We start from the raw sequence: 24,268 nt of genomic DNA, 5'->3' as shown, positions 1-24,268 counted from the left end.
CATTACATTTTATTAAAACATGCTCTTTACTATCCAATGCAGTATTCACACATTTTCACACCTGTTATCTCAAATCCAGAACACTGCTATGAACTTTACCCTGGGATAATCTTGACTATCATTAAGCAGCTTTAGCTAATATAGCACATTACTACCTGCAAACTTTAACCTTTCCTGTATCTAGCTAGCCACAATCTAGACTACTCCACTGTAGTTAGGAGGTTCACTTGAATCGAAGATCTGGAAACAGGTAGTTCTCAGCAGAAGTCCCTTGACCCTTTGATTCAGGCCAGCAAAAATACACCTGAGCCTGAACTTGACCTCATCTAAAACAAGATGAAAGAAACATACATCAAATTTTTTCTACCACATTGAATTTCTGCACTCTCCTCCCATTTTATCAATTTGTTTGGTGCCTGCAGGAATACTTCAGGCCTTGTCTACATTTACCTGCACTGTCAATCTAATTCAGCTATCCAAACAGCAGAGCTGAAGTAGATGTACTCATGGTGGCATCTTGCACATGGTAAGGTGCTGCTCTCCTGTCAAGGCTGGCTACTCTTCTTGCCTAGATAGAATATCAGTGTAGACAGCAGGGCTCTCAGATAAATGGGTCTACAGCAGATGTGATCAATCAGCAGCCATGGATCACTGCAGTGTCCATATACCATGATGGATAGACAAGGGCTTACCTTTTATTCCCATATAATTTACAGTATTACATAGTCTTTTTGGATTTTTTTTAAATATCTTCCAGTTTTAGCTAACACCAACAATATCCACTAAGTAGATACGTTAAAGCTGCAGTATGGCTTAAGCAAAAAGAAAAGCATTTGTGAACTGGACCATTAAATGTAAAAAAAATATTAAGGATATGAGAAAGTTACCTGTCAACATAATAAGTTAACAAAACTTGCATTGAAATGGATTTCCAAAATAACCAGAAGATATTCTAGTAAAAATTGAAGAAACCCAAAAGCATTTAATTCAACAGCTTTAATACCAGAGGAAAAAAAATGACAGCATGTCTTTGCTTAGGAAAAGGCAGGAATTGGGAGCAAGGGTACATCCTGCAAAGTACTTTTGCTGACTAGTGAGGCAACTCAGACAAAAACTGCACATGGCCCACTTGTTCAAAGTTATTTAATGCACTACCAGCTATAAAAGGGAAGACAGAAGTAACAAAGATACAGGACAAACAGAGCAAGCACCAAAGTGGAAGGATAAAAATGGAATTCATAGTAAGAAGCTCTATTTCTCATACAAAATAAGCAATAGAAGAAGAGGGTGTTTGAAACCAATGGGTTCCCTGTTATGTGGGAAAACAAAATCTATCAGTCATTCTTGGGGGACAGATGGGAGAAGAGGCTGATCTATTTAGATGGCAAGAGGGTGTACTTTTCACTCTGCATTTATACAGCAGTAAGAACAATGAAGTACCAATACCAATAGAGGCCTCTAGTCACTCCAATAAATCAAATAAGCCACTATTTAAAAAATAGTATTATGTACTGGTGGTTTTCCTATGAATTCTAAGTTGAGACTGCCCGGGACTAAATCATCCACATACATTTCAAGTGTAGGTCAAGTTGTGTACACCTCTCCAAACAACCTGGCATTTTACACTCCAGGAAAAGCCTGTTTCTTCATTCTCTTTAGCTGAGCAGCACAGAAGGAACCATGCTGCTATAAACACCACTATAACCTCTTACTAGCACAATTTAGATTTTTTTTTTAAATCTCTATCCAGATATCTGCTTGATATTTAAGTGTATTTCAATAAATTAAATACAGCAACATGCAGTTTGGCACTAAACATAAGAGATGTAGTGACAATGAATTTTATGAAAACAATGAACTCAGGTCCAACAGAGCAGTTCATGAATCTGACCACACACCAATACAGGTAGTCCGAGTTATGAACACATCTATTTACGACTGTTTGTCCTTATGGCCAACCTTTCATTAAACGCATCCCCGAGTTACGAATGCAATCCGCACTTACGAACAGCGCGGTCGCATTTAAATGAATGGGGTCAGATAGAGTTACGAACAGATAGAGTTATGATCAAGTACTTGGTACATAATTCATTTGTAAGTTGGGGACTACCTGTGTACAACTGTCATTATGTGCTATATTGATAGGACACTATTCTCCAATTTACATTAACATTACATTTCTACTCAAATAAACAGGAGCTATGAATTTTTTTATACGAGGTTCACTTCCTCACCTTGAAAAAAGGCACAGTGGTCTACAGCAGCAGGGTTGCCTGCAGCCCTCATGAGCAAGTGTATTAAAAAGGTATAATTGATTATGAAACAGAACATTCTCCAAGCTGCACCTCCTGACTTTTAAACCAAAGAGCTTTAACTGTTTTGTGGATAGGTGGAAAAGGGGTGCTTCTTTTTACAGCCTCTCCTGCAGTATAAGGGGGCACTGTGAATATGGATAAAGAGTGCTGCTGTGGAGAAAGATAGGTACTGTCTCTTCCCTGCTACACTGCAGTGCCCCAATGTCCATCTGCTGCTACATGGGGGAGGAAATTAGTTTTAGTAACATTGCCTACTACCCTGCCAGACTGTGGGACCGCCAGGGACAACAGAATTTGTACTCAATTCTCGAACAGCACATATTTGTAAACATTCTGGTCTTGTACTGGGCTGTAAGAACACAGTATCCACTTCAGTTTTCTTATCTGAAAGACCCAAAAATCAAAAGAATACCCAAAGGGGGAGAGCTAAGCCCAGGGGACCTTAATAGGGGCAACTAAAGTGTTTCTAGTTATCTCCAAATAGTTTAGAGTTAGCCCTGTAGGGACCACAGTCAGTAAGCAAAAGTGAGGCAGCCCCTGGTCTCCTTTAACCTGTACCAGGATCAGGACAGAATCAGGAAGCTGTAACTGGTGTAGGGATGTTAAATTTTGACTAATTAACTAATTGAACAGTCAATGGGATTTTCATTGACTAGTCTGTAAGGACTAAAGTGGCGCTCTGCTTTTGAAGTGTACAGCAGGGGCTCTTGTGCATTTCAAAGACTGAAATGCCACATGGAGCCTGGGGACAGGAACAGAGTCCCCCGCTGGCCGCAGGTTCCATGCAGCACTTCTGCTTTGAAATGTACAAGTGCCCCAGCAGGGACTCTTGCACATGTCAAAGCTGGAACACTGCCACAGTGCCCCTCCCCCCCCCCAGAGTTGGGGGAAAACCAGCTTTTAAGCCAGCTCCCCCAACACTCTCCTCTTCTGCCCCTCCCCCCTTACTGCCTCTGACAGTCAGCAAAAGGGAAGGAGGAAGTGACTAGTTTTTAGACTATCCAATAAGCTTTTGCTTATTGGATAGCTGACAAGTCAATCTTTCCCTGGTTGACTGTTGGAGAGGAAAACTCTTTTGGTAAAGATTTCCCCTTGACTCAGGCTGAGCCAATCAAGCTCTGATCTAGTTTTCTGATAGCACAGTCTGAACAGGAAGCAAACGTGCACAAGGACAGAATCTAGCTACAAGGACAGATAATGTGTTATATTAGCAAAAATATTACCTTTAAAAATTACAGAGTTTAATTTAGGCACATCCAGTCAAGACACAGGTACCTGTAAACTTACCCCTCAAATCAATGCATCACTTCTCTTCCTTTATGCCATATTGACAGAGCATACCTATAAAATGTTAGAGCAGTATGTCAACTCTGCTTTTATTCAAAATCCTGATCTGGTAATAGATGACAATTAATGGTAAGCATTTCACTATTACCTTTTGAGTTTTTCATACTAGAGAATGTGAATGCGAGAACATTTATACTAGCAGCTTACTTGATAAAGAAAGAAAGAAAGAAAAATACTGAACTACTGTTTTATATTTGTATTAACATCTCTCCTGAACATATTCAACGCTGTCTGCTTGATCTCAGTGAAGTTATTGTCTTCTGTTTACAATGATATTGTAAAGGTGACTTGTCTCAATTTACTCTTGCTACAGAGTCAAATAAGTCTATAGGACATGTGTGCTTTTTTCAATTTAATTCCTAACTTGGTTAATTTACAAATATAGTAAGATTATAAACACACACCAGGTAGCTGTCAACTCTAATCTTTTCCATTTCCACATTATGAAGTCACAGTACTATATACACTGATAAATATGACCTCTCAAGCATTCTATATTAACTCAGTCTAAAAACAAAAACAAAAATCAGCTTTCCACACAAGGATGTACTACAGACCATTGGGAACTATATCCCTGATGCCAGGGCACAATTGGTTACTGAATTTTGTGCCTTTTTTCTCACTCAACCATTTCAGGTTTGGGGATGATTTATACCTTCATGTCAGAAAGGGGTACCCATGGCAATAAATGGCCCAAAAGTACACCAACATTTAGAGGCCAACTTAGAATGCTTCCTGAGATCCTTTCCTCAAGTGCCCATCTTCTACTTCAGTGGTTGTCAACCTTTTTACACCCAAGATCACTTTCTAAATGAAAGAACAAGCCAAGACCTACCGCCCCGCCACCTTCCTTGAAGCCCCGCCCTCCCTATTCTCCTCCTCTCCATCAATTGCCATCCCCAATCCTTATACTGCTGCTTCCCCTCTTCCCTATTTTTCTGTAGGAAGAAGTTTTTCCAACATTTGGCCTGTCTAGACTGGACCAAATGTTAGAAAAACCCCTTATTTTGGAAGCCCCCTTATTCCTCGTGGAAAGAGGAATATAGGGGTGACCAAAAGATCATGTTTGCTCTTCCACTAAAAAAGTGGAAGAACAAATGCATCCCTGGATGCAGAAGAATTTTTCTGGGATATCTCCAGAATCCTGAAAAACTCCTGCAGTCTAGCCGTACCCTTGCTGGGTTGAGACAGGATGTGTAGGCTCCAGGGTGGAAATGAGGGATTTGGGTGTGGGAAGGGGTGAGAGGTGCAAGCTCTGGGAGGAAATCTGGATGCAGGAGGAGGTGGATAAGGGGACGCCGGCTCGGGGAGGGGACTCTAGGCCAGGTAGTGTTGGGGTCAGATGTAGGGTTAGGGTACTAAGCAAGCCATAGACTTCTGGATGTGAGGGTTCAGGAATTTGGGTTGGGGTATGTGAGGGGCTCGGGGCAGGAGTTAACTAATGTGGCCCCAACTGTGTTGGTGGGAGCAGGGGACATAGTACTGGGTGCTAGTGTGTGCTTCAGCAGGGGACAGGGTGCCAGTGGGGACAGGGTTCTGAGGCTGGGGAGTGGGAACATGGGGGCAGAGCGTCCCTGCACCTGCCTCCTCCCAGGATTCTCCCTCAGAGGGAAGCCGGCACGTGACTCCTCCTCCTCCCATGGTGCAGGGAAACCCTTGCGCTCGACTCACCCCTCCTGCGGCGCAGGGAAGCCACCGCACTCCTCCTCCAGGGCCAATTCCCACTCCTGCAGTGCATACAGCATGCTACAGAGCTGTAGGACGGGAGCAGTCAGCACAGTTCTGGAACCCCCAGAAGGAGCATGAAGTTGCAGGCAGGACTTCCATCCACCCCACAGAAGCCAGCACTATGCTGGAGGTAGATAGTGGGACTTCTCAGGGGTGGGGGAGAAATGGGAGGCCCGAACGCCTCACGATGGACTGGTCGAGGCCTCATGATCGATCAGTTGATCACAATCGACTGGTTGGTGACCATGGCTCTACTTGATGTCATCAATGTAGCACATCATTTGGACCCATAGGAAGGTGGGTCTTAGAGAATTCCATCTGGATTTCAGCAATTTCTACCCCATCAATCTCAGCCTAGGCAAGTCCACATAGGAGATCCACTTCCTGGATGTTACAGTATAAATAACTCATGCTCACAAAAATACCTCTATCATGGAAGCCTACTGACTGCTATGCTTACGTGTCTCCAAGCTTTCATCCAAAACATACAACCCACTGTGTATAGCCAACCCTTAAGATGCAACTGCATTTGTGCCAATCCCTCAGATCCTACAAACATTTGTCTATCAAGCATTATTAGAACTGTAATACCCCACTTGGAAAAGTAACGATACAGACTGAAAGTCAGGCAGATACCTAGAAGTCACTTACTACAAGACAGACTCAACAAAAAACCAGAATGCCACTAGCTATTACCAACAGCCCCTCCCCGCCAGCTAACGCCTCCCCAACACATCACCAAGAATTTATACCTTATCATGGATGAAAAATCCCCCTCAGATCTTGGGAGGCATAACAGTCCTCGCTTACAGAATACCTCTCCCCACAACTGGAGACAAAGTAGAGCCGTGGTCACCAACCAGTCGATCGCATAACTGGCTGGATAAACATTCTCAGAGTAGTTATTGATGGTTCACAGTCAAGGGCACAATGAATGGAGTTCAGGGATCTGTTTTGGGACCAGTTCTGTTCAATATCTTCATTGAGGATTTAGGAATTTGCATAGAAAATACACTTAAGTTTGCAGATGATACCGAGCAGGAAAGGGTTGCAAATGCTTTGGAGGTCAAAATTCAAAATGATCTGTTCTGGATAAACTGGACAAGTGGTCTGAGATTAATAGGATGACTTTTAATAAAGACAAATGCAAAGTACTCCGCTTAGGAGTAAACAATCAGTTTCATACATACAGAATGGGTAGCACCTCTCTAGGAAGGAGTACTGCAGAAAGGGATCTAGGGGTTATAGCAGACCACTAGCTAAATGTGAGTCAGTATGATACTGTTGCAACACACCAAATATGATTTTGGGATATATGAACAGGAGTGGTGACCACCACATGAGAAGTAATTGTGATTAGGCCTCAGTTGGAATAGTGTGTCCAGTTCTGGGCACCACATTTAAGGAAGATGTAGAGAAATTGGAGAAGGTCTAGAGAAGAGCAACAAAATGATTGAAGATCTAGAAAACATTCCTATGAGGGAAGGCTGAAAGAACTTGGTTTGTTTAGTTTAGAAAAGAAGACTGAGAGGTGACATGATAGTTTAAGTACCTAAAAGGGTGTTACAAGGAGGAAGAAAAAAAAATGTTCTCCTTGGCCTCTGATAGGACAAGAAGCAATGGGCTTAAACTGAAGCAAGGGAGGTTTAGGTTGGACATTAGTAAAAACTTCCTAACTGTCAGGGTGGGGAAAACACTGGAATAGATTGCCTAGGAGATTGTGAAATCTTCATCATTGGAAATATTTAAGAACAGGTTGAACAGACATCAGGGATGATCTAGAACAGTGTTTCTTAAACTTTAAGACCGAGGAACACCTTTCTTTTTTAGATGAGGGACATGTAGGATTCTTTACTGAGAAAAAAAGTCAGAGGGGAAAAAGGGTCAGGGAAGTTATTGGGAAAAAAGGGTTGGAGAAAGTTAGAGAAAAAGGTCACTTGCCTCTAAGAGTGGCCATTTTGAATTCTGTTCTCCACGGCACACCAGCGTGCCAAGGAACACAGTTTAAGAAACACTGATCTAGAAGGTGCTCAGTCCCACCATGGGGGCAGGGGACTGACTTGATCTCTCAAGGTCCCTTCCATTTCTAGTAGTCGATTCTATGACCATAAAAATAAGCCAGTGGGGGAGCACTTTACAAGTACAAAACTGTCCAGAGAGGTTAAAGTTGCCATTCTCTGGCAAAAAAACGTCAAAACTGGACTGCAACCAGAAACTGCTGAGCTGGAAATCATATGCAAATTTGACACCCTGAAGAGAGGTTTATATCACATGTGGGGAACTTTTGATTGGGACCACGGACTCAAAGGAAATCAGTTGGGGGCCACACAAGTGAGAAAAAACAAAACCCTCATTGACTTGCCCCCTTACTGAGGAGGAGAAAGACACTTGCACACAAGAATGGGGGGGATGGAGCGGGCAAGGCAGCCTAGTAATTGTGCGTGCCAGCCCTGCGGTGGGGCAGCAGGGGGAGCTGGAACACCAGCACAGCTCTTCAATGCTGGGAGGGGAGGGGAGAGGAAGGTTGTTCCTGAGCCTCAGAGGCCAGATCCAGGTAAATCGGGAGCTGCAGCCGGCCCAAGGGCTTTAGGTTGCCCACCCCGGTCTAAATGGACACATGGACTGGTTCTTTTATTATAATAGAAAATGTCTCACTCAAGAACTCACCTTTTCAACACTGTTGGAAATGATCAACATCTACTCTGATTTAATAAGCACAGATATCACACACTGATCTCTAAATTCTTTCCCTACCTCTTTTTCTCTCTCCATCTGAGGAAGTTAATTGTAGCTCATGAAAACTTATGCTCTAATACCCTAATAAATGTGTTAGTCTTCAAAGTACCACCAGACTCCTATGGCTTTTGCTGAAAAGGCCAACATGACTACCTCTCTGAAATCGAACATGAGATCTTTGCTAATTTTTCAATTGGATATCTACTTCTGAAGCTTGTAAAAAAAAAAAAACCCACACACCACGACATCTCCACAAAACTGAAAATGACTCCACACTGTAAAAAATGCACATCCAGCAAGCAAAGCAAGGCATGAAATATCTAGTGTCAATCTGCATAATGAATATACTTTCTTCTAGTAGCTTATAAGTAATCTTATGTAATCATAGTAATAGGTAGACTACATGCTAACCAATATTAGTTATTACACATGCAATCTAATACTTTCCTTATCTAATATGCAATACAAATGTGTAATGTTTGTTAAATCCTGCTAATTCAAATGCTCCAAGGTTTCTTGAGCTGCTGTAGTCCTCTAATGGAGTTAAGTTTAAGGATTCACTATATTAGGTTTTAATTCCTTAGTGATTGCTGTTCAATATAACCTTTGATGTGAAAGGACATGAAACTTACCTTAGACCAAAAACTCCTGTCATTAATTTATATAAAATATATTCATGTGTTTAGTTTAAGATAAGAGGCTAACACAGACTTTGAGAAAAAATTGAAAACGTAATGTTTTATCTCAAGCCACAAGAGATCAGGTGTGTGTGGGGGGGGGGGGGGGGAGATGATATGTTCTCATCCTGCCCACAAACCATGCTCCATTCACCTGTGAAGCCAAAATAGGATGTTATTGACAACAAACTATGTATCCTTCATAACATTTATTGCAGCCTTTGCTCAGTAGTGAATTCCATTTAAGCCTCTTTAATCCAGCAACCCTGGGAAATAGGGTAAAGTTTTCAAACCACAGAGGGTGCTGCAGTGGATTCTGGGAAGAAGGGAGCATGCATGAAGGGAATAGGGATGCAGGGTCTGGACATGAGGTTGATGGGAGTGGGGTATTTCTGGCACCCTGCTATGGGAGCATATGCGGCTCCATGCCCCAAAATACTAACTGGGGATGTTAAAGTGGGTTTACATAAACATGTAATTGTTGAAATTCAGGGCTTACACATAGGAGCAGAGCCATCTGACCCCACCCCTTGCTCCCATCTCACCCCCTTGCTGTTGCCTCAGATGGTGGGAGAACTGCGTGTAACCATGCACAACAGATTAGTCCAAGGTCATTGATAACCATGTACATGTTTGCATCCTTAATACCAATCTCTGCTGCCTCACCTCCAGACCAGCACTTTGCTATGTTGCTGTTTCCTTAGATGTGAGGGAGGGGAGAATGGCAGCACACAGAGCTGCTTCCTCCTCTCCCTGCTGGAGTCCAAACCAATATCATTGTTAGCATTCCACTGAGGTAAGTGGAGCAGATTATACTTCAGAGAAGTACGATTTGAGGCTCTCTAGCTTCAGAGAAATGCACAATTAGAATCTATCTACAGCAAGGGTATTTCTACTGTACAGTATACAGGTGCTAACCTCTCCATGTAGATGTGTTGAACAGGTATAAAACAAACTTGCACTGGTGAGGCTTATCTTGGTTTCTAAAGTAAACTGCACTAACAGGTCTTACATTCAAATCTGTACACTTAATACATGTTATATTCACTGCAGCTTCACTGGTGTAAACTATACAGACAAATATAAACAGGTCATCAAAACATACTGAAAGTTATCACAATAACTAAAAGGGCTAACATCATCATCAAGTAAAAGCATGTAAACACACATTTAGTTCCTTGGTGAATCCAGGCCTAAATGACAGTTTACATTCCGGAATACAAGCCTCTCATTCAGTCATCAAGAAGTCATCATAATACAACCTCTGAATGAAAGTTTATGCTGTAAAGAAACAAGTAACAAATCAAACCTATTTGAAAAAGCATACATAGTTTTTAAAAGCATACATTATAGAAAGACACTGTGCATTTTGAAGGGAAAACAGCAAAGGTTTTGGAGAAAAGTTATTTGTTTGCTCTCAAGAGTGCAGATGAATTTAGGAAATTAATTCTTTAATCCATTTCACAGAAAGACAGACAAATGGGATAAATAATTTAAGGAAAAACACGAGAGCATGTCAGTGACATTCGCGCATCCTTCTACCCACGTACAACATATACACCAGCTCAACTCAATCTCAGCATACTATTAGCTGGTAATAAACATCTTAACTTGCTCAAATACATATGTGCATTTCTCCATCATTCTGATAGCCTGATTCAAACAGTTATGTCAAAATAGTTGCACACACACATTCACTCTGCATAAATGGCGGTGTTTCACTGAAATGTCTCTGGGATACAACATAAATACAAATAATCTTGCAGCACCTTAGAGACTAACAAAAATGTACATGGTATCATGAGCTTTCATGGGCACAAGCTGATGCCCACGAAAGCTCATGATACCTCTAAATTTCTGTTAGTCTTTAAGGTGCTGCAAAACTGTTTTAAGTTTATTTAGTTACAGACTAACACAGCTACACCTCTGAAACTGATACACAAGCGTTTCAACCTTGAAAAGTATTTTCACCAATATATGAGGTTTCTTGTCCTTACTGGGGGGAAAGATGCCAAATCACAACCAAACAAGATAGATAATGGAGGTAATAAGAATAATAAAGTCTCTTTTTAGTTTTACCCAGTGTGGTCCTGGCACATAAGGTGAGCTTTGTACTCCGTCAGTCATGGCCATTATTTTGGCTTCCTTCTCCATTATAATATATATCATACTGCCAAGAATTAAAAAAAAAAAGACAAAACCAATCCAAGAGACAGTGTAAACGGACAAGAATAGTTAAGCAGAACTCGAGCCAGGACTGGAAGAGGAAGGGGCAGCCCCTGGAGCGAGGAGGCAGAGAAGAGGGCAGGAGATTTGGCAGCAAGCGGAGGTAAGACGCAGCTACAGGAGACTGGGAAAGGAAGAGACACTTTAGTCCCGGTCCCCTGCCCGCAGGAGAGCAAGGAGGCTGGGGCCGCGGGCTGTTGCCCAGCCCGGGAGAGGCTGTGGGCCAGGCAGGGCTCTGCCCCCCGGCCGGTACTCACCAGACCATGCCGTAGGCGCCCTCCCCGATGTAGGAGAGGTTGGTGTAGCGGGGCCCCACATCGAACGCCTGGCCCCGCACCATCTCCGGAGTCCCGGGGTTGGCCGAGCCGCCCGCAGCCCCGGCACCCGATACCGCCGCCATGTTCTCGGTGCTGGGAACCGCTAGGGAAGAGGGGAACGCGGTCGCCTCGGGTGCCCGCGCGGCGGCTGCGCTCCCAGGAACCCGCAGCCGTCCGGCCCAAGGCCCGCTCGCCGCCGCTGTGAGGAGGCTGAGGGGCGCGCGCCCGGAACGGAGGGTGGTCTCGCTCGCGCGCACACGGCAGGAGGAGGAGTGGTGAGGGAACCAGGCGTTATAAGCATGGGAGGGGCGGGGCAAGCGGGGACTGCGGTAACTTCAGAACCGCCGCAGAAAAGAGGGGGGCGGAGCCAAGAAGGGCACGTGGTCGGTGTGCCAGCTGCGCTGCTGCAGGGAGCCATTCAGCGTCAGGTGACGGATGCCCGCCTGCCAATGGGCTGAGGCCTGCGCTTGTCAGGGCCCTTGGGCTGCGTCGCCAGACGGGGGCGTCCCCGCGCCTTGGGGTTGTGTTCTGCTGAGGCAGCCCGGGATGCCGCCCCTGGCGTTGGGGCCGGCCGTTGGTCAATCCCTGACATGGCTCTCGTGTCAGTCAGGGGCTAGGCCCCGCCCCATAAGCTGAGTAGGAATCCACTGTACTCAGGTACTGCTCTGCCCCGCCCTTGGCCCATGGGGGGAGGGGGACTCGTGTGGTAACTGGCTTTCTTGGCGGGAGGAGGGGTTACTGCATGACTGCTGGGCGTCCTGCCCTTGTCTCAGGGAGCCGAGCTGCGTGAGTATTAATCCGCTAGTGGACATTAAACACGCTTGAGCCAGTGGTCAGTGCCCAGCAGTGCTCTCCGTAAGCCCTGCCTGTGTGGCTGCCCAGCAGAGTGCCTGTTGGTGGTGCACATTTGCACATGCCTGGGTGCGCATAAAATTGTATTTTGCACACGGATGGGAAAAATCTGCACCTGCATTGAACAGATTCGAGCAAACATTGGAGCCTAGGGAGTGGTATGTCTTGTGTGCCACATCCTTACATAATGCAGTGGGAACAGTAGCTCTCTACCCTTGAAATAGGATTCCATACTGCATACTCAGCTCATCTTTAACTTGAAAATAGGGTTCTGAAACTAGTGCTGCTTGTCTTGTTTTCTGGCCATCCTGCTAGTATTGCTCTCTTGATTGCTTGTAGGTGGGTGTTCTTTTTCTTAGCCTCTGGGTCTCCATCTACTTCACTTTTGAAATTGAAGATATCACAATATGTTCATAAATTCAGTGTCCTGATTCCCTTTCCACTGATGCTGGATATATGGGCCCAGCTAATGGTATCAACTAATGCCAGTCATCATTCAAACAATATCTGATCTTTGCTTTCTAGTGTTATTAAAGGCATATCAGCATGCGTTGCCATTTCTTTGGAGCACTTTTTAAAAAGGGGCTTTGTCATAATTGTGTCTAGGGGTTTGTGTCCTCATTGCACTATTAGGAGTACAGATGCAATTGTTCCACTCCAAATACCACAGCCAGAAGCTCTTTTTCTGTTTAAACATACCCCTGTATTGCCTCTGACAGCACTCTATTAGCATATGTGACTGATTGCTTCTGCAAAAGAGCTACACCCAGTCCTCTCTGATGCATCACATTGGAGTGTCAGTAGCTCACCACGGTGGTAGTACTTAAATCAAATGCTTGCTCTTGGGATCCCATGTAGTCCCACTCAATATCGTGCCTTGTGAGATGATTTATAGATTCTGCTAGTGCAGCCAGATGTGGACAAAACTTGGATGGACATTTATCATGCTTAAGAAGTGCTACACCTCTCTCACAACAACTGGAACTGTCATGTAGCTGCTTTAAGCATGTTGTGATCAGCTCTCAGTCCCCCTGCTGTGAGCTGATGTACAAAGTATGTCATCTCATGTTATTTAAATTACATTTTATTTTGGTTTAATTCTATCGTCTTGTCCCTGTATTGCTATAGAAAAGTTTATAGTTTTCTATAAGGATGTTAAGAAGTAGGTAATTGGCTAACTGTGTAGTCAATACAATTTGTGTCACCTACATGATTAGTTGATAATGGGAGGTATTCTCTCCTGTCTCTGGGTCCAGGAGCTGCCCCCTGCTGTGGCTCTGCAGTTTAAATGTGGTAGAAACTGCTGAGTCCCAGCTTGTGCTGGGTCCTGGACCTTCCCCACTACAGCTCTGCTTTTTAAATGTACAGGCAGTCCCCGAGTTACGCGGATCCGATCCGCAGTTACGAACGGGGTTTGCTGCCCGTTTCCCTGGTCTCCTGAGACGGGGAGCAAAGCCTCTGAGGACGCCGGCAGCGGGACAGCCACGGCACATCTGGGCTGTCTGCTGCCCGCGTGCTCCCCGGCTTTGCTCCCCATCTCCCTGGTCTGCTGGGGGGGGGGGGGTGCAGCTAGTATGCCTCCCCCCAGCAGAGCAGGCTTTTCTCCGTACGCCTGTGGTAGAGCAGCTGGGGTGCTGCCGGTTGGTCCCGCAGCGCCGCTCTGGGCGCTACTGGACCAACCCAGCAGCACCCCAGCTGCTCTGCCCCAGGCGTCCTGATTCAGCCGCTGCTGGTCAGTTTCAGCAGCAGCTGAATCAGGACGCCTGGGGCAGAGCAGCTGGGGTGCTGCTGGGTTGGTCCAGTAACGCCGAGGAGCGGCGCTACTGGAGCAACCCAGCAGCACCCCAGCTGCTCTGCCCCAGGCGTCCCCGAGTCAGCCGCTGCTGAAACTGACCAGCGCTGACTACAGGAAGCCCGAGGCCGAGTTGCTCTGCCCTGGGCTTCCTGGAATCAGCCGCTGATCAGTTTCAGCAGCAGCTGACTTGGGGACGCCTGGAGTTCTTAAGTTGAATCTGTATGTAAGTCGGAACTGGTGTCCAGATTCAGCCTGTTGAAACTGATCAGAGGCTGATTCCAGGAAGCCCGGGGCAGAGCAACTCTGCCTCGGGCTTCCTGTAGTCAGCTGCTGGTCAGTTTCAGCAGCGGCTGAATCTGGACACCAGTTCCGACTTACATACAGATTCAACTTAAGAACAAACCTACAGTCCCTATCTTGTACGTAACCCGGGGACTGCCTGTAGTAAGAGCCTGGAGGTCAGGGACTTGGCACGAGCTGAGTCTGCTGAGTCCCAGCTTGTGACAGGTCCCAGACCTACTGCAGCCTGCCACCAGGGCTGCTGAGTCCCTGACTGCTGCAGGGGTCCATGATTGCTGTGCCTCTGCCTTATAAATGTGGTAAGAGCTAGGCAGCTCTTACTATGTTTAAAAGGCATAGCCACAGCAGTGTAGGTTTAGGACCCACACAAGCCAGGACTCAGCAGTCCTAGTTCACGCTGGTCCCTGACCACTATGCCTCTGCTTCCCCTGCCCCTCCCCCTCCCCCTGTACTGTGGAGATGGTGCTGGGAAGAACCAGCTTTTAAGCTGGCTGTATCCAGCATCAGCTCCTGCTTCTCCCCTCCTTGCTGCTTCTGATAAAGAGGCAGCAAGGAAAAGGAGCGAGTAGTTGGACTCAACTACCTGATAAGCCCACTGGATGTAGAAGCTACCCGTGCTGAGGCTCTGAATCTTAAATGTAGTAAGAGCCCGCCTGGCTCTTACTACATTTAAAATGCAGAGCCACAGTGAGGGTAGGTTCTGGACCCAGCGCAAGCCAGCACTGAGTCCGGGACTGCTGCAGCTGGCCTGGCTCTTGCTACATTTAAAATGAAGGTAGGTGCCGGACCCAGTTCAAGCCAGGACTGAGCTGGGCTTGCTCAGTCCTGGATCATGCCATGTCCAGCATCCCTGTCCATGGGGGTACTGGCAGGGAACTGGGACCCACAAAAACAGGGGCTGCCACCAGATAGAGGAAGAAGCATGGGAAGGGGGGCAGAGACGGTGCTGGGAGGATCCGGCTTTTAACTGGCCTGATACAGAGGCAGCAAGGCGAAGGGAAGGTGAATAGTTGAGTAGTTGACTACTCACTTACATTCCTAATGGGCATAAGGCAGTGGTAGAGGGGTCTGGTCCAGCCCTACTGTTTCACTCTGCTTTAGGGAGCAATAACTCTCCAGAGCTCCTCAGACTGCTGTGATATTTGAGGCAGTGGTGTGCTTCAGAGTGGTGCATACATACCTGTCTGCATTATTTCCTAGTAAAAGGCATGATAATAGTTTTAGTTGCCTGCTGTTGTCATTCTCCTGCATGGTTATCTCTGCCCACAACTGTCTTATCACTGGGCTACCTGTGAATCTGCAAAATCTAGGTTTCTGGGGAATTTCAGATTGAGTTCCATGGTTTATGCTGCCAACTGCAGCTCTTCAGAGACCTCACAGCAGCTCCAGTGCTGCCACTGTGTTTCATTTGCAAAGAGTGAAGCTGTATTCAGCATAAGCTGAACACATGGAATTTTATTAAACCTTGTGTGCTGTTCTATTCCTGAATCTGAGTTGCTTCCAGCTCAACCCTATTGATTTACCATGTTCCCTGGTGTCCTATTATTAAGAGCCCCTCTAAGGAGCATGACCTGTATGACTTGGTTCCACTAATCATGATACATTTCCTCTATTTTATTTTATCCTTTAATACATACACTAAAACAAATCATTTATGCCCAAACCCACTCTCCACCCCCATGTCCCTTCAGCCAGAGCTTGCCAGCATGTGGATGAGTCCGAGTCTCCACTTTACCACAGGTTCAGCTGGTTACATAATCTTTGAGACAGTGCTTCTGAAATGCTTTGCCTTGTCTCTCCCCCCTCAGAGGATTTCCTGCTTCTGCCACTGCACTTATTTAATAATTCTCAATGTCTCTCCCACCACTGCCTAAATCATCTTGCCAGTCCTACCAGCAATTGAATATACCAAGTCCAGCCCTTCTCCTGTCACCAACTGCCAAAACCAACTTTCATTCTGACCAGCCAGTATCAGCTCTCCCAAACCAACTATTAGTCTCAGCGAATATACCCTCTCTCAAATGCTATGGATCCTTGGGATTCCATCATACCATGCCTCATCTTAAAGTAAAACATTCAGTTCTCTATTTGAATAGTGGCCAACATCTGGAAAATAATATCTCTTTTGCAATTGTACAGTACATACTCTGCTAGCCTAGCAGCAATCTAGTGGATCACCTTCCATGCCAGAGCTCACAGCAGGTGTCCATGGTTTCAGATGCAATACAATCCTCCAGTCAGTTTAGTACAGTGAGAACTGTGCTGTGTGACTAGAATAATCTAATGATGAAAAGCCTGTTTTTAATACCTATTCAGCCATGTGGTTTATTGTATGTGTACTTAAATGGGCTATTTTTTCCCCTCGTATCTTGTTTTTCACACTCTTTTTTTCACTCCAGAAACCCAGCATTATTTTTCTCAGAAATGTTAGACAGCAGTAAATGTGAATAAATGTTTCGGTAAATAAAAAATATGATGTAAAATGTTCCCTCAATGTCTTTAATAAAAATTATGCTTACAGTTCAGAATATATACATAAATAAACCTGTCATCAGCAATGTAAAACAAATGCTTATGGAAAAATCTAACTTAAACACAACCTGTCACTGCAGTCTTAATGCAAAATTTGATTTCTAATATATTTTCCCCTTCACTAGGCTATATCAGATCAAAAAAGATGGCAATAAAACAGACCAGTGAATTGTGGAAAGATATCCCCACTCTCTGATTGGGTGCAACTATGCTTAGTCTGGATATGTGTCCACATAAATGTCTAAGCCAATATATATAAATAGGATAATCAGCATGTATTGTTGTATTTTTAGTTTCATTATCTAGTAGTTCATACTGGGTCTTTCCTTTCATAAAGGCCATGACCCTGCACAAAGACTTACATATGTGCATGAATAATCCTATGAAGCCAGTGGGCCTACTTATGTGCTTTAAATTAAGTATATGACTAAATATTTATGGGTTTGGGACTTAAAGAGGTTACTTATGATATAATGCTTGTTAGTGCTTAGAAGTAGGAAAAATACCTCCCTGAGCAGATGCCATAATATTCTGTAAAAGCACCATAAGGAACAGTTAAATCATAAAAAGATACTTACGTTTTTTTAAAATGTCACTAGGAGAAGGTTAATAATTATAATGATTAAGTTAAACACGCTATGCTTTGGACTGACTTTTTGTCCCCATTGCCATTTCACAGCTCACATGGGTGGATTTGTCCTAGGAGCTAGGTCTAGAAAGCCCTAGCTTTGTCCTGTGTGGAATGTCCATTTTAAGAGCTCACTCTGTGTTAAGTGTAATACCCTATTGAAAATCCTCATGAACCCTGGATTTTGAAATTGTCTGCCTATCCGTACAACAGATGCAGTTTGAACAACATGCATCTTCTCACTTGTGTGCTTGGAAGGGTGGAAAGATAATGTAATCTCTGTGCTCATTCAGAATTGTAGCCATCTCTTCTAAAATTTACATCACTGTTATAGAGGTTTTAGTTCTATGTGAGCCAATAGGACAGCACTTGTCTAAGAGTGTGGTGCTGCTCCTAGAGGACATCAGAATGACCAGGAACCACCACATCTCAGAACAAAATACAATAGCTCACATTTAACATAGCCTTCCCCAGGTTATTTTAAAAAGCCCCAAATCTGTATGTGGGCGTGGAGGGAGAGAAATGTGAGGTACTTTTAAAAGATATATTTTAACTTGCAAGGCACTCAGATACCATGGTGATGAATGTGAGCTAAATCTTAAATAGAGTAGATGTGAATACTGGTCCACTGGGAACTATCCTTAGACTCTCAAAGAAGCGTAAGATATCCACAGCTTCTAGAGGCTACTAAACTAGGCTTGCGTTAAATTGGTAAATCAAGAGCTGAAAAACTATTGGGCCTGACTAAGGCCATTTTACCCCACTATGACAGTGTAAAGTGGCTTACGTGCAAATGAGACTTGGGCTCTCTTTATAGCTAATCCCCATAGCCATCCTCTCCTCTCATATGGGTATGTCTACACTACAGTGTTATTTCAGAATATCTTATTTTGAAATAACACGTCTACACACAAACTGCATTTCAAAATACAGGCAGTCCCTGGGTTACGTACAAGATAGGGACTGTAGGTTTGTTCTTAAGTTGAATCTGTATGTAAGTTGGAACTGGTGTCCAGATTCAGCCGCTGCTGAAACTGATCAGTTTCAACAGCGGCTGAATCTGGACGCCAGTTCCGACTTACATACAGATTCAACTTAAGAACCCCTGGGGTCCCCAAGTCAGCTGCTGCTGAAACTGATCAGCGGCTGATTCCAGGAAGCCCGGGGCAGGGGCTTCCTGTAGTTAGCCACTGGTCAGTTTCAGCAGCGGCTGACGTGGGGACGCCTGGGGCAGAGCAGCTGGGGTGCTGCTGGGTTGCTCCAGTAGCGCCGCCGCTCCTCGGCGCTACTGGACCAACCCAGCAGCACCGCAGATGCTCTGCCCCAGGTGTCCTGCTGAAACTGATCAGCAGCGGCTGAATCAGGACTCCTGGGGCAGAGCAGCTGGGGTGCTGCCGGGTTGGTCCAGTAGCGCCAAGGAGCAGTGCTGCGGGACCAACCAGCAGCGCCCCATCTGCTCTACCACAGGCCCGGGGCTTTGCTCCACGTCTCCCTGGTCTGCTGAGGGGGGGGGGGGGGCACTAGCTGCACCGCCGCTGCCGCTTTGCTCCCGGTGCCTCTGGTCTGCTGGGGACTGTCTCCAGCAGACCAGGGACACCAGGAGCAAAGCCGCAGCGGCGGCGGAGTCCCGCGCCTCTGAGGCTTTGCCAGAGCAAAGCCTCAGAGGCGCGGGATCCCTCCGCCTCTCTGGCTTTGCTCCCGGTGTCCCTGGTTTGCTGGAGACAGTCCCCAGCAGACCAGGGGCACCCAGAGCAGCTTTTCTTGCCCCGGAGGTCGAGGTGGCGGAACCACTGCGCTCTGGGCGGTCCCGCTGCCTGAGAGCTCCGGGGCGAGAAAGCCCCGTTTGTAAGTGCGGATCCGACATAAGTCGGATCCGCGTGACTCGGGGACTGCCTGTAGCATTTTGCTATTTTGAAATAGCGCATCCACACTGAGTGGACTGTGAATCCAACTTAAGGCTGGCCAGAACCAGTTCCGGCAGGGTACCAGGTCAGGACTTACTATGTGGGGCTGCTGCCTGAGGCTAACTGAGGTCTGTGCTTAAAGCCCCTCCCTCCCGCCCTGACAGCCGGTTCTCAGGTTTGCCTGCTTGCTTGTCTACCTCGATGAGGGACAGCAAAGCATTTTTGTCTCAGAGTGCTCTGATTGCCCTTTTTCGGGACATCACAGCACTCTGCATCATGGAGCCAGAGCTGTCCCTGGGTGCTCTGGTGCTTCTCTTGGACACGTTGCTGAGAGCCTGGCTGCACTTGCTGCAGGCTGCCATCCGGAAGGTCTATTGGGGGGCTGTCAGTATCCAGGAGGCCTTGCAGGAGAGTTTCCACCCTGAGGAGCACTAAGAGCCTCCCTAGTCTGGCCCACTGGGGGCTTGTGCCTCATTCCTCCCTCATGTCCTTCCACTTACCACTCCCCCATCCTCCCTCACTGATGTACAAAAAAACCATGTTTTTTTCATACGAATTGTCTATTTAACAAAACTGGGGGGGGAGGAGGGAATGAAACTCTGGTGCGACTGGGGAAAGGAGGCAGGATGGGAGAAGGGAGGAGAAAGACTGGGAGAGGAAAGGGGGAAACCTGGGAGGAGAGAGTTGGAAGGGGGAAGCAAGGGGAAGAATTTGGAGGGGAAGCTCAGGGGTGGGGGTCTCGCCGGGCTGTCTCCCAGCACTGCAGATGCGGGTGCCTCAGCGTCCCTGGGGGGATGGGAAGAGTGTGGAGGAGGTGGAGGGCTCCTGGGAGCTGGGGAACTAGTCCCAGGGAGCAGTGGAGGGCTAGCTGGCACTGGCTGCCTGGCTCATGGTGGGGCCACTGGGTCAGGGGCAGTGACTGCTGGCAGACTTTGGCACTGTGGCCAAAGTCTGTACCTTTAAGGCCGTGGTCACCAACCAGTTGATCACGATCGACCAGTCGATCATGAAGTGTTCGGGCAACCCCACCTCCCATTTTCTCCCCACCCCCGAGAAGCGCCACTACCTACCTCTAGTGTAGTGCCGGCTTCCCGCGGGGTTGATGGAAGTCCTTTCTGAAGCCTGCGTCACTTCCGGGGGTTCCAGAAGTGCGCGGGGTGCTCCCCCTCCCACAGCTCTGTTGTGTGCTTGGGGAGGGGGCGTTGGCCCTAGAGGAGGAGTGCGGAGGCTTCCCTGCGCCGCCGGTGCTGGAGGAGTGAGTTGGGCGCAGGGGTTTCCCTGTGCCACAGGAGCGGGAGTCGGCCCTGGGGTTTGGCCGTGCTGCGGGAGGGGAGGAAGTTGGCCGGGCCAGGCCGGGCCGCGCCATGGGAGGGGGGTTTGGCCCTGGGGCAGGTGCTCGCGGGGGTTGGCTGTGCTGCGGGAGGGGAGGGGCAGGCTCCCGTGGGGGTTTGGCCCCGCCGCAGAATGGGGGGGGGTGCCTCCAAGGCAGGCTCCTGCGAGGGTTTGGCTCCGCTGCAGGAGGCAGGGGTTAGCCCCGGGGCAGGCACGCTCGGGGTTTCCCTGCGCTGCGGGGGGCCCAGAGGAGGCATGTGCTGGCTTCCCGTGGGGGGGGGGGAGGCGGGAAAGAGAATCCTGGGAGGAGGCAGATGCAGGTGACTCTGCTGCCACTGGCACCCTGTCCCCGCTCCCCAGACTCCACTCCCCTGTCCCCAGCTACAGAACTCTGTCCCCAGTACCGTCCCCACTCCCCGAACTCTGTCCCCATTCCCCTCTCCCCATTTCCGTCCCCACTCCCCGAACTCTGTCCCCACTGGCACCCTGTCCCCTGCTGCAGAACCCTGTCCTCTGCCCTCCCAGCACCCTGTTCCCTCTCCCCTGCCCCCAGCCGTAGAACTCTGTCCCCACAAAATGTATAATTATAAATGCTTCATTTTAGATTTAAATAGCATGAATAAAAAACAGACCATTTATTTCATAACTATAAACACGTGATTTTAATTTTATATATCACATAATTTAAAAATAAACTGTTTATCAGAGTGTGTAAGTAAGCGCTGGGGATAGCAAGTGATGGACAGGAGGAGAATAGAGAGGGCGGGGCTTCAAGGAAGGGGCGGGGCTTCAAGGACGGGGCGGGGCGGTAGATCTTCGCCTGGTCTGAGATTTAAAAAGTGATCTTCGGTATAAAAAGGTTGGAGACCACTGCTTTAAGGGCTCTGGGGCTGGGGGAGACGGGAGGAGTTTTCCTGTTTTGACCCAGAGTGGCCTCCAGGGAACACTGGGAAGGGCTGGAGGCCCCCTATTTCGAATAAGCGTCTACACAGCGCTTATTTTGAATTAGCTATTTTGAATTTGGTATTATTCCTCGCAGAATGAGGTTTACCAAATTCGTAATAAGTGCTCTGCTATTTTGAATTTATTTCAAAATAGTGGTTTGGCTGTGTAAATATTAGGAAAGTTATTTCAAAATAACAGCTGTTATTTTGAAATAACTTTCCTGTGTAGACATACCCATATAGCAATTCAGTTAAAAACAGTATGCAACCTTACTCTGACCAATGGATAACTAACATCTATCTTACAGTTTTCCCAACATTTAATTATACCTTTCTTTGTCATCCTTTCCTACCCAAAATGCCCACAGACTTGATTAGAAGTTTAGGTTGTACAAGAAAGGCAGGATCAGGACCTATTCTGGTAAATATTTAAATTCATCATAGGTGTGTATTAATACTATGCATTTATTTTTATTTTCACTCGACTAAACAATTTGGAAAACATAAGATTACCAAACATAGGACTATAATGTCAATAGCAAATTTACCTAATTTACCTAATATACAGAATTCTATAGTTCTTTCATTCCTTGTTCTAGGAACTAGCTTGCACAATCATATTTTTGTCAGACTCACTGCTCACAAACTTTCAAACTGCAGCTTGGAAGCTTGGTTGCATTAGCAAGTTAATGATACATTTCTTAATTTTGTGTGAGTGGTTTACAATTATATGTTAAATATTAAAAAGGTCTATTTTAATGGAGTCCTAAAAGCTTATGGCATAAGTTTCACAATTGTAATTAATATACTGAAATTTTTACTGCCATCTGAATGAAATTAAGATGCTTTTATTTTACAACAGTAGCAGCTACAGTACTCAGGCATTGTCCTGTATTTCAGTAATGGAAATTTCCCATCATCAAAGCACACTCTGTCTCAGTCAGCTGCAATAATCATCTGAGTAATTTCAATATTGTTGAAGGTTTTGCTTGTCTTTAATGTTATCTAGATCTTCTAATTTCTGGAAACTTACTCCTTATCATGAGTCTTCCTCATCTTAAGAATGAACATTCAGTAAACAAGTTGAAGTTAGAGGAATTAAAACATCTACATCAAAATAATAACAGGGCCAAACTTAAGAAAACCCACACAACGGTATGTATATAGAATGTTATAGGAGCTGTTGATGTAACTAAAAACCTGATGTGTGTGTGTACTGGAATAACAAGTCCGAAGGACAGGAAGATTTTAAAAATAAAAAAGCCTTCAATTAAACTATGTATAAAAATCAACCTTTTGACCTGTTTATTTGTGTAACATTGTTAGGCAAACATGATACAATGCAAGGAAGTAGAAAAAACTGTAGATTTGCCTTATTATTAGTCATGTTCTCAGTGCTGCTGAGGGTCTGGAGCTTTATAGACATACAGTAAATGATGGAGTCCATCCCCTGAACAGTTGTCAGTCAAAATGTAGATATGGCAAGAAATGTTCACTTGCCAAAGAGGGGGGACTACAGGGTAAAGATTACAACAAGAATGTTGGGGTTTTCAGGTTGCCTATGTATTGTAATGATTCCATTTGAAAATATTTCTTGTTTATAGCTGTTGGGCATAAGGAGGACAAAATCAGAGACTAAATTAATAAAAAGGAGGTTGGAAGTAGAAGAGGCTGTGGTGGGGATTAAGGATTTTAGATTTTGTGGTTTTTAGTAATTGTGTAGCTGCAATAATTTTGAACGGTTACATGGCTACTACAATGGCCCCTGAGGACGATGCCTGCAACCAGTGCACTCTCAGCTTTCAGACCCACTCCTGGGAAGCCCCTGCCACCATGTGCTGCTGTTTCTGAGACAGAGGCAACAGTGTGGGGAAGGAGAGCAGACAGTTCTGCGGAACCAGGACGTGGAGAGCTGCCTACAAGTGAGCTCCTGCCTGCCTGCCCCCCATGCTGCTGCCTCTGTGGGAGGCAGCAGGGGAAGGGAGGGGGGAGAGGAGAGGCAGCTCCATGGGAACCAGCTTAAATGCTGTCTCCCCATGGACACCGTCCCTCTGCCCTCCTTGCAGCCTCTGATAGGGTATGTCTAGACTACATGGCTCCGTCGACAGAGCCATGTAGATTAGGTTTCTAGACATAGGGAAATGAAGTGGCGATTTAAATAATTGCCACTTCATTTACATCAAAATGGCTGCCGTGCTGTGCCAATCAGCTATTTGACAGCACAGCGTGGTAGTCAACCGCCCCATTATGCCTCGTGGAATGAGGTTTACTGGGGCAATCGGCACAACGCGGCAGCCATTTTGATGTAAATGAAGTGGTGATTATTTAAATCGCCGCTTCATTTTCCTATGTCTAGTAAACTAATCTACATGGCTCCGTTGACGGAGCCATGTAGTCTAGACATACCCATACAGAGACAGCAAGGGGTGTGTGTGTGTGTGTGTGTGTGTGTTGTGTGGAGTTGTTTGGATTAACCTGTAAACACAGGCTTATGGGTTCATTGTTTAAATGTCTTTATGTTAACATCCCTAGTGGAGATAAACTGAATGGGGGACAGATGAGAGTGAGGTAGGGCAGTAGCAGGGATTTGGTGATTGGGGCAGCATCAGGGTCATAGCCTTAAAGACAGATTAGC

At 46.1% G+C, this 24,268-nt stretch overlaps 1 protein-coding gene and 1 long non-coding RNA gene across 7 annotated transcripts in view; one reads left to right on the top strand and one right to left on the bottom strand.

Moving 5' to 3' along the window:
* The window catches only part of MAPK1 (mitogen-activated protein kinase 1), an 81,930-nt gene extending 70,264 nt beyond the window's left edge, over positions 1-11,666 (bottom strand). For 4 of the 5 annotated variants that reach the window (XM_075898283.1, XM_075898282.1, XM_075898284.1 and 1 more), the window contains exon 1: positions 11,287-11,666. In XM_075898283.1, coding sequence (XP_075754398.1) covers positions 11,287-11,429 — 143 coding nt within the window. In that variant the 5' untranslated portion in view covers positions 11,430-11,666. The remainder of the gene's footprint in view (positions 1-11,286) is intronic. The other variant, XM_075898286.1, reaches the window with a different exon arrangement.
* Positions 11,667-11,721: 55 nt separating this feature from the next.
* The window catches only part of LOC112547735 (uncharacterized), an 82,777-nt gene continuing 70,230 nt past the window's right edge, over positions 11,722-24,268 (top strand). Inside the window, exons 1-2 of one of the 2 annotated variants that reach the window (XR_012895973.1) lie at positions 11,722-12,003; positions 22,643-22,788. This is a non-coding gene — a long non-coding RNA (uncharacterized LOC112547735). The remainder of the gene's footprint in view (positions 12,004-22,642; positions 22,789-24,268) is intronic. The other variant, XR_003091546.2, reaches the window with a different exon arrangement.

The sequence above is a fragment of the Pelodiscus sinensis genome, chromosome 15 (genome assembly GCF_049634645.1).
Source record: "Pelodiscus sinensis isolate JC-2024 chromosome 15, ASM4963464v1, whole genome shotgun sequence".
Taxonomy (NCBI): domain Eukaryota; kingdom Metazoa; phylum Chordata; order Testudines; family Trionychidae; genus Pelodiscus; species Pelodiscus sinensis.
Note: the sequence above shows the minus strand (reverse complement) of the source record. Positions and strands in the feature narration are given on the sequence as shown.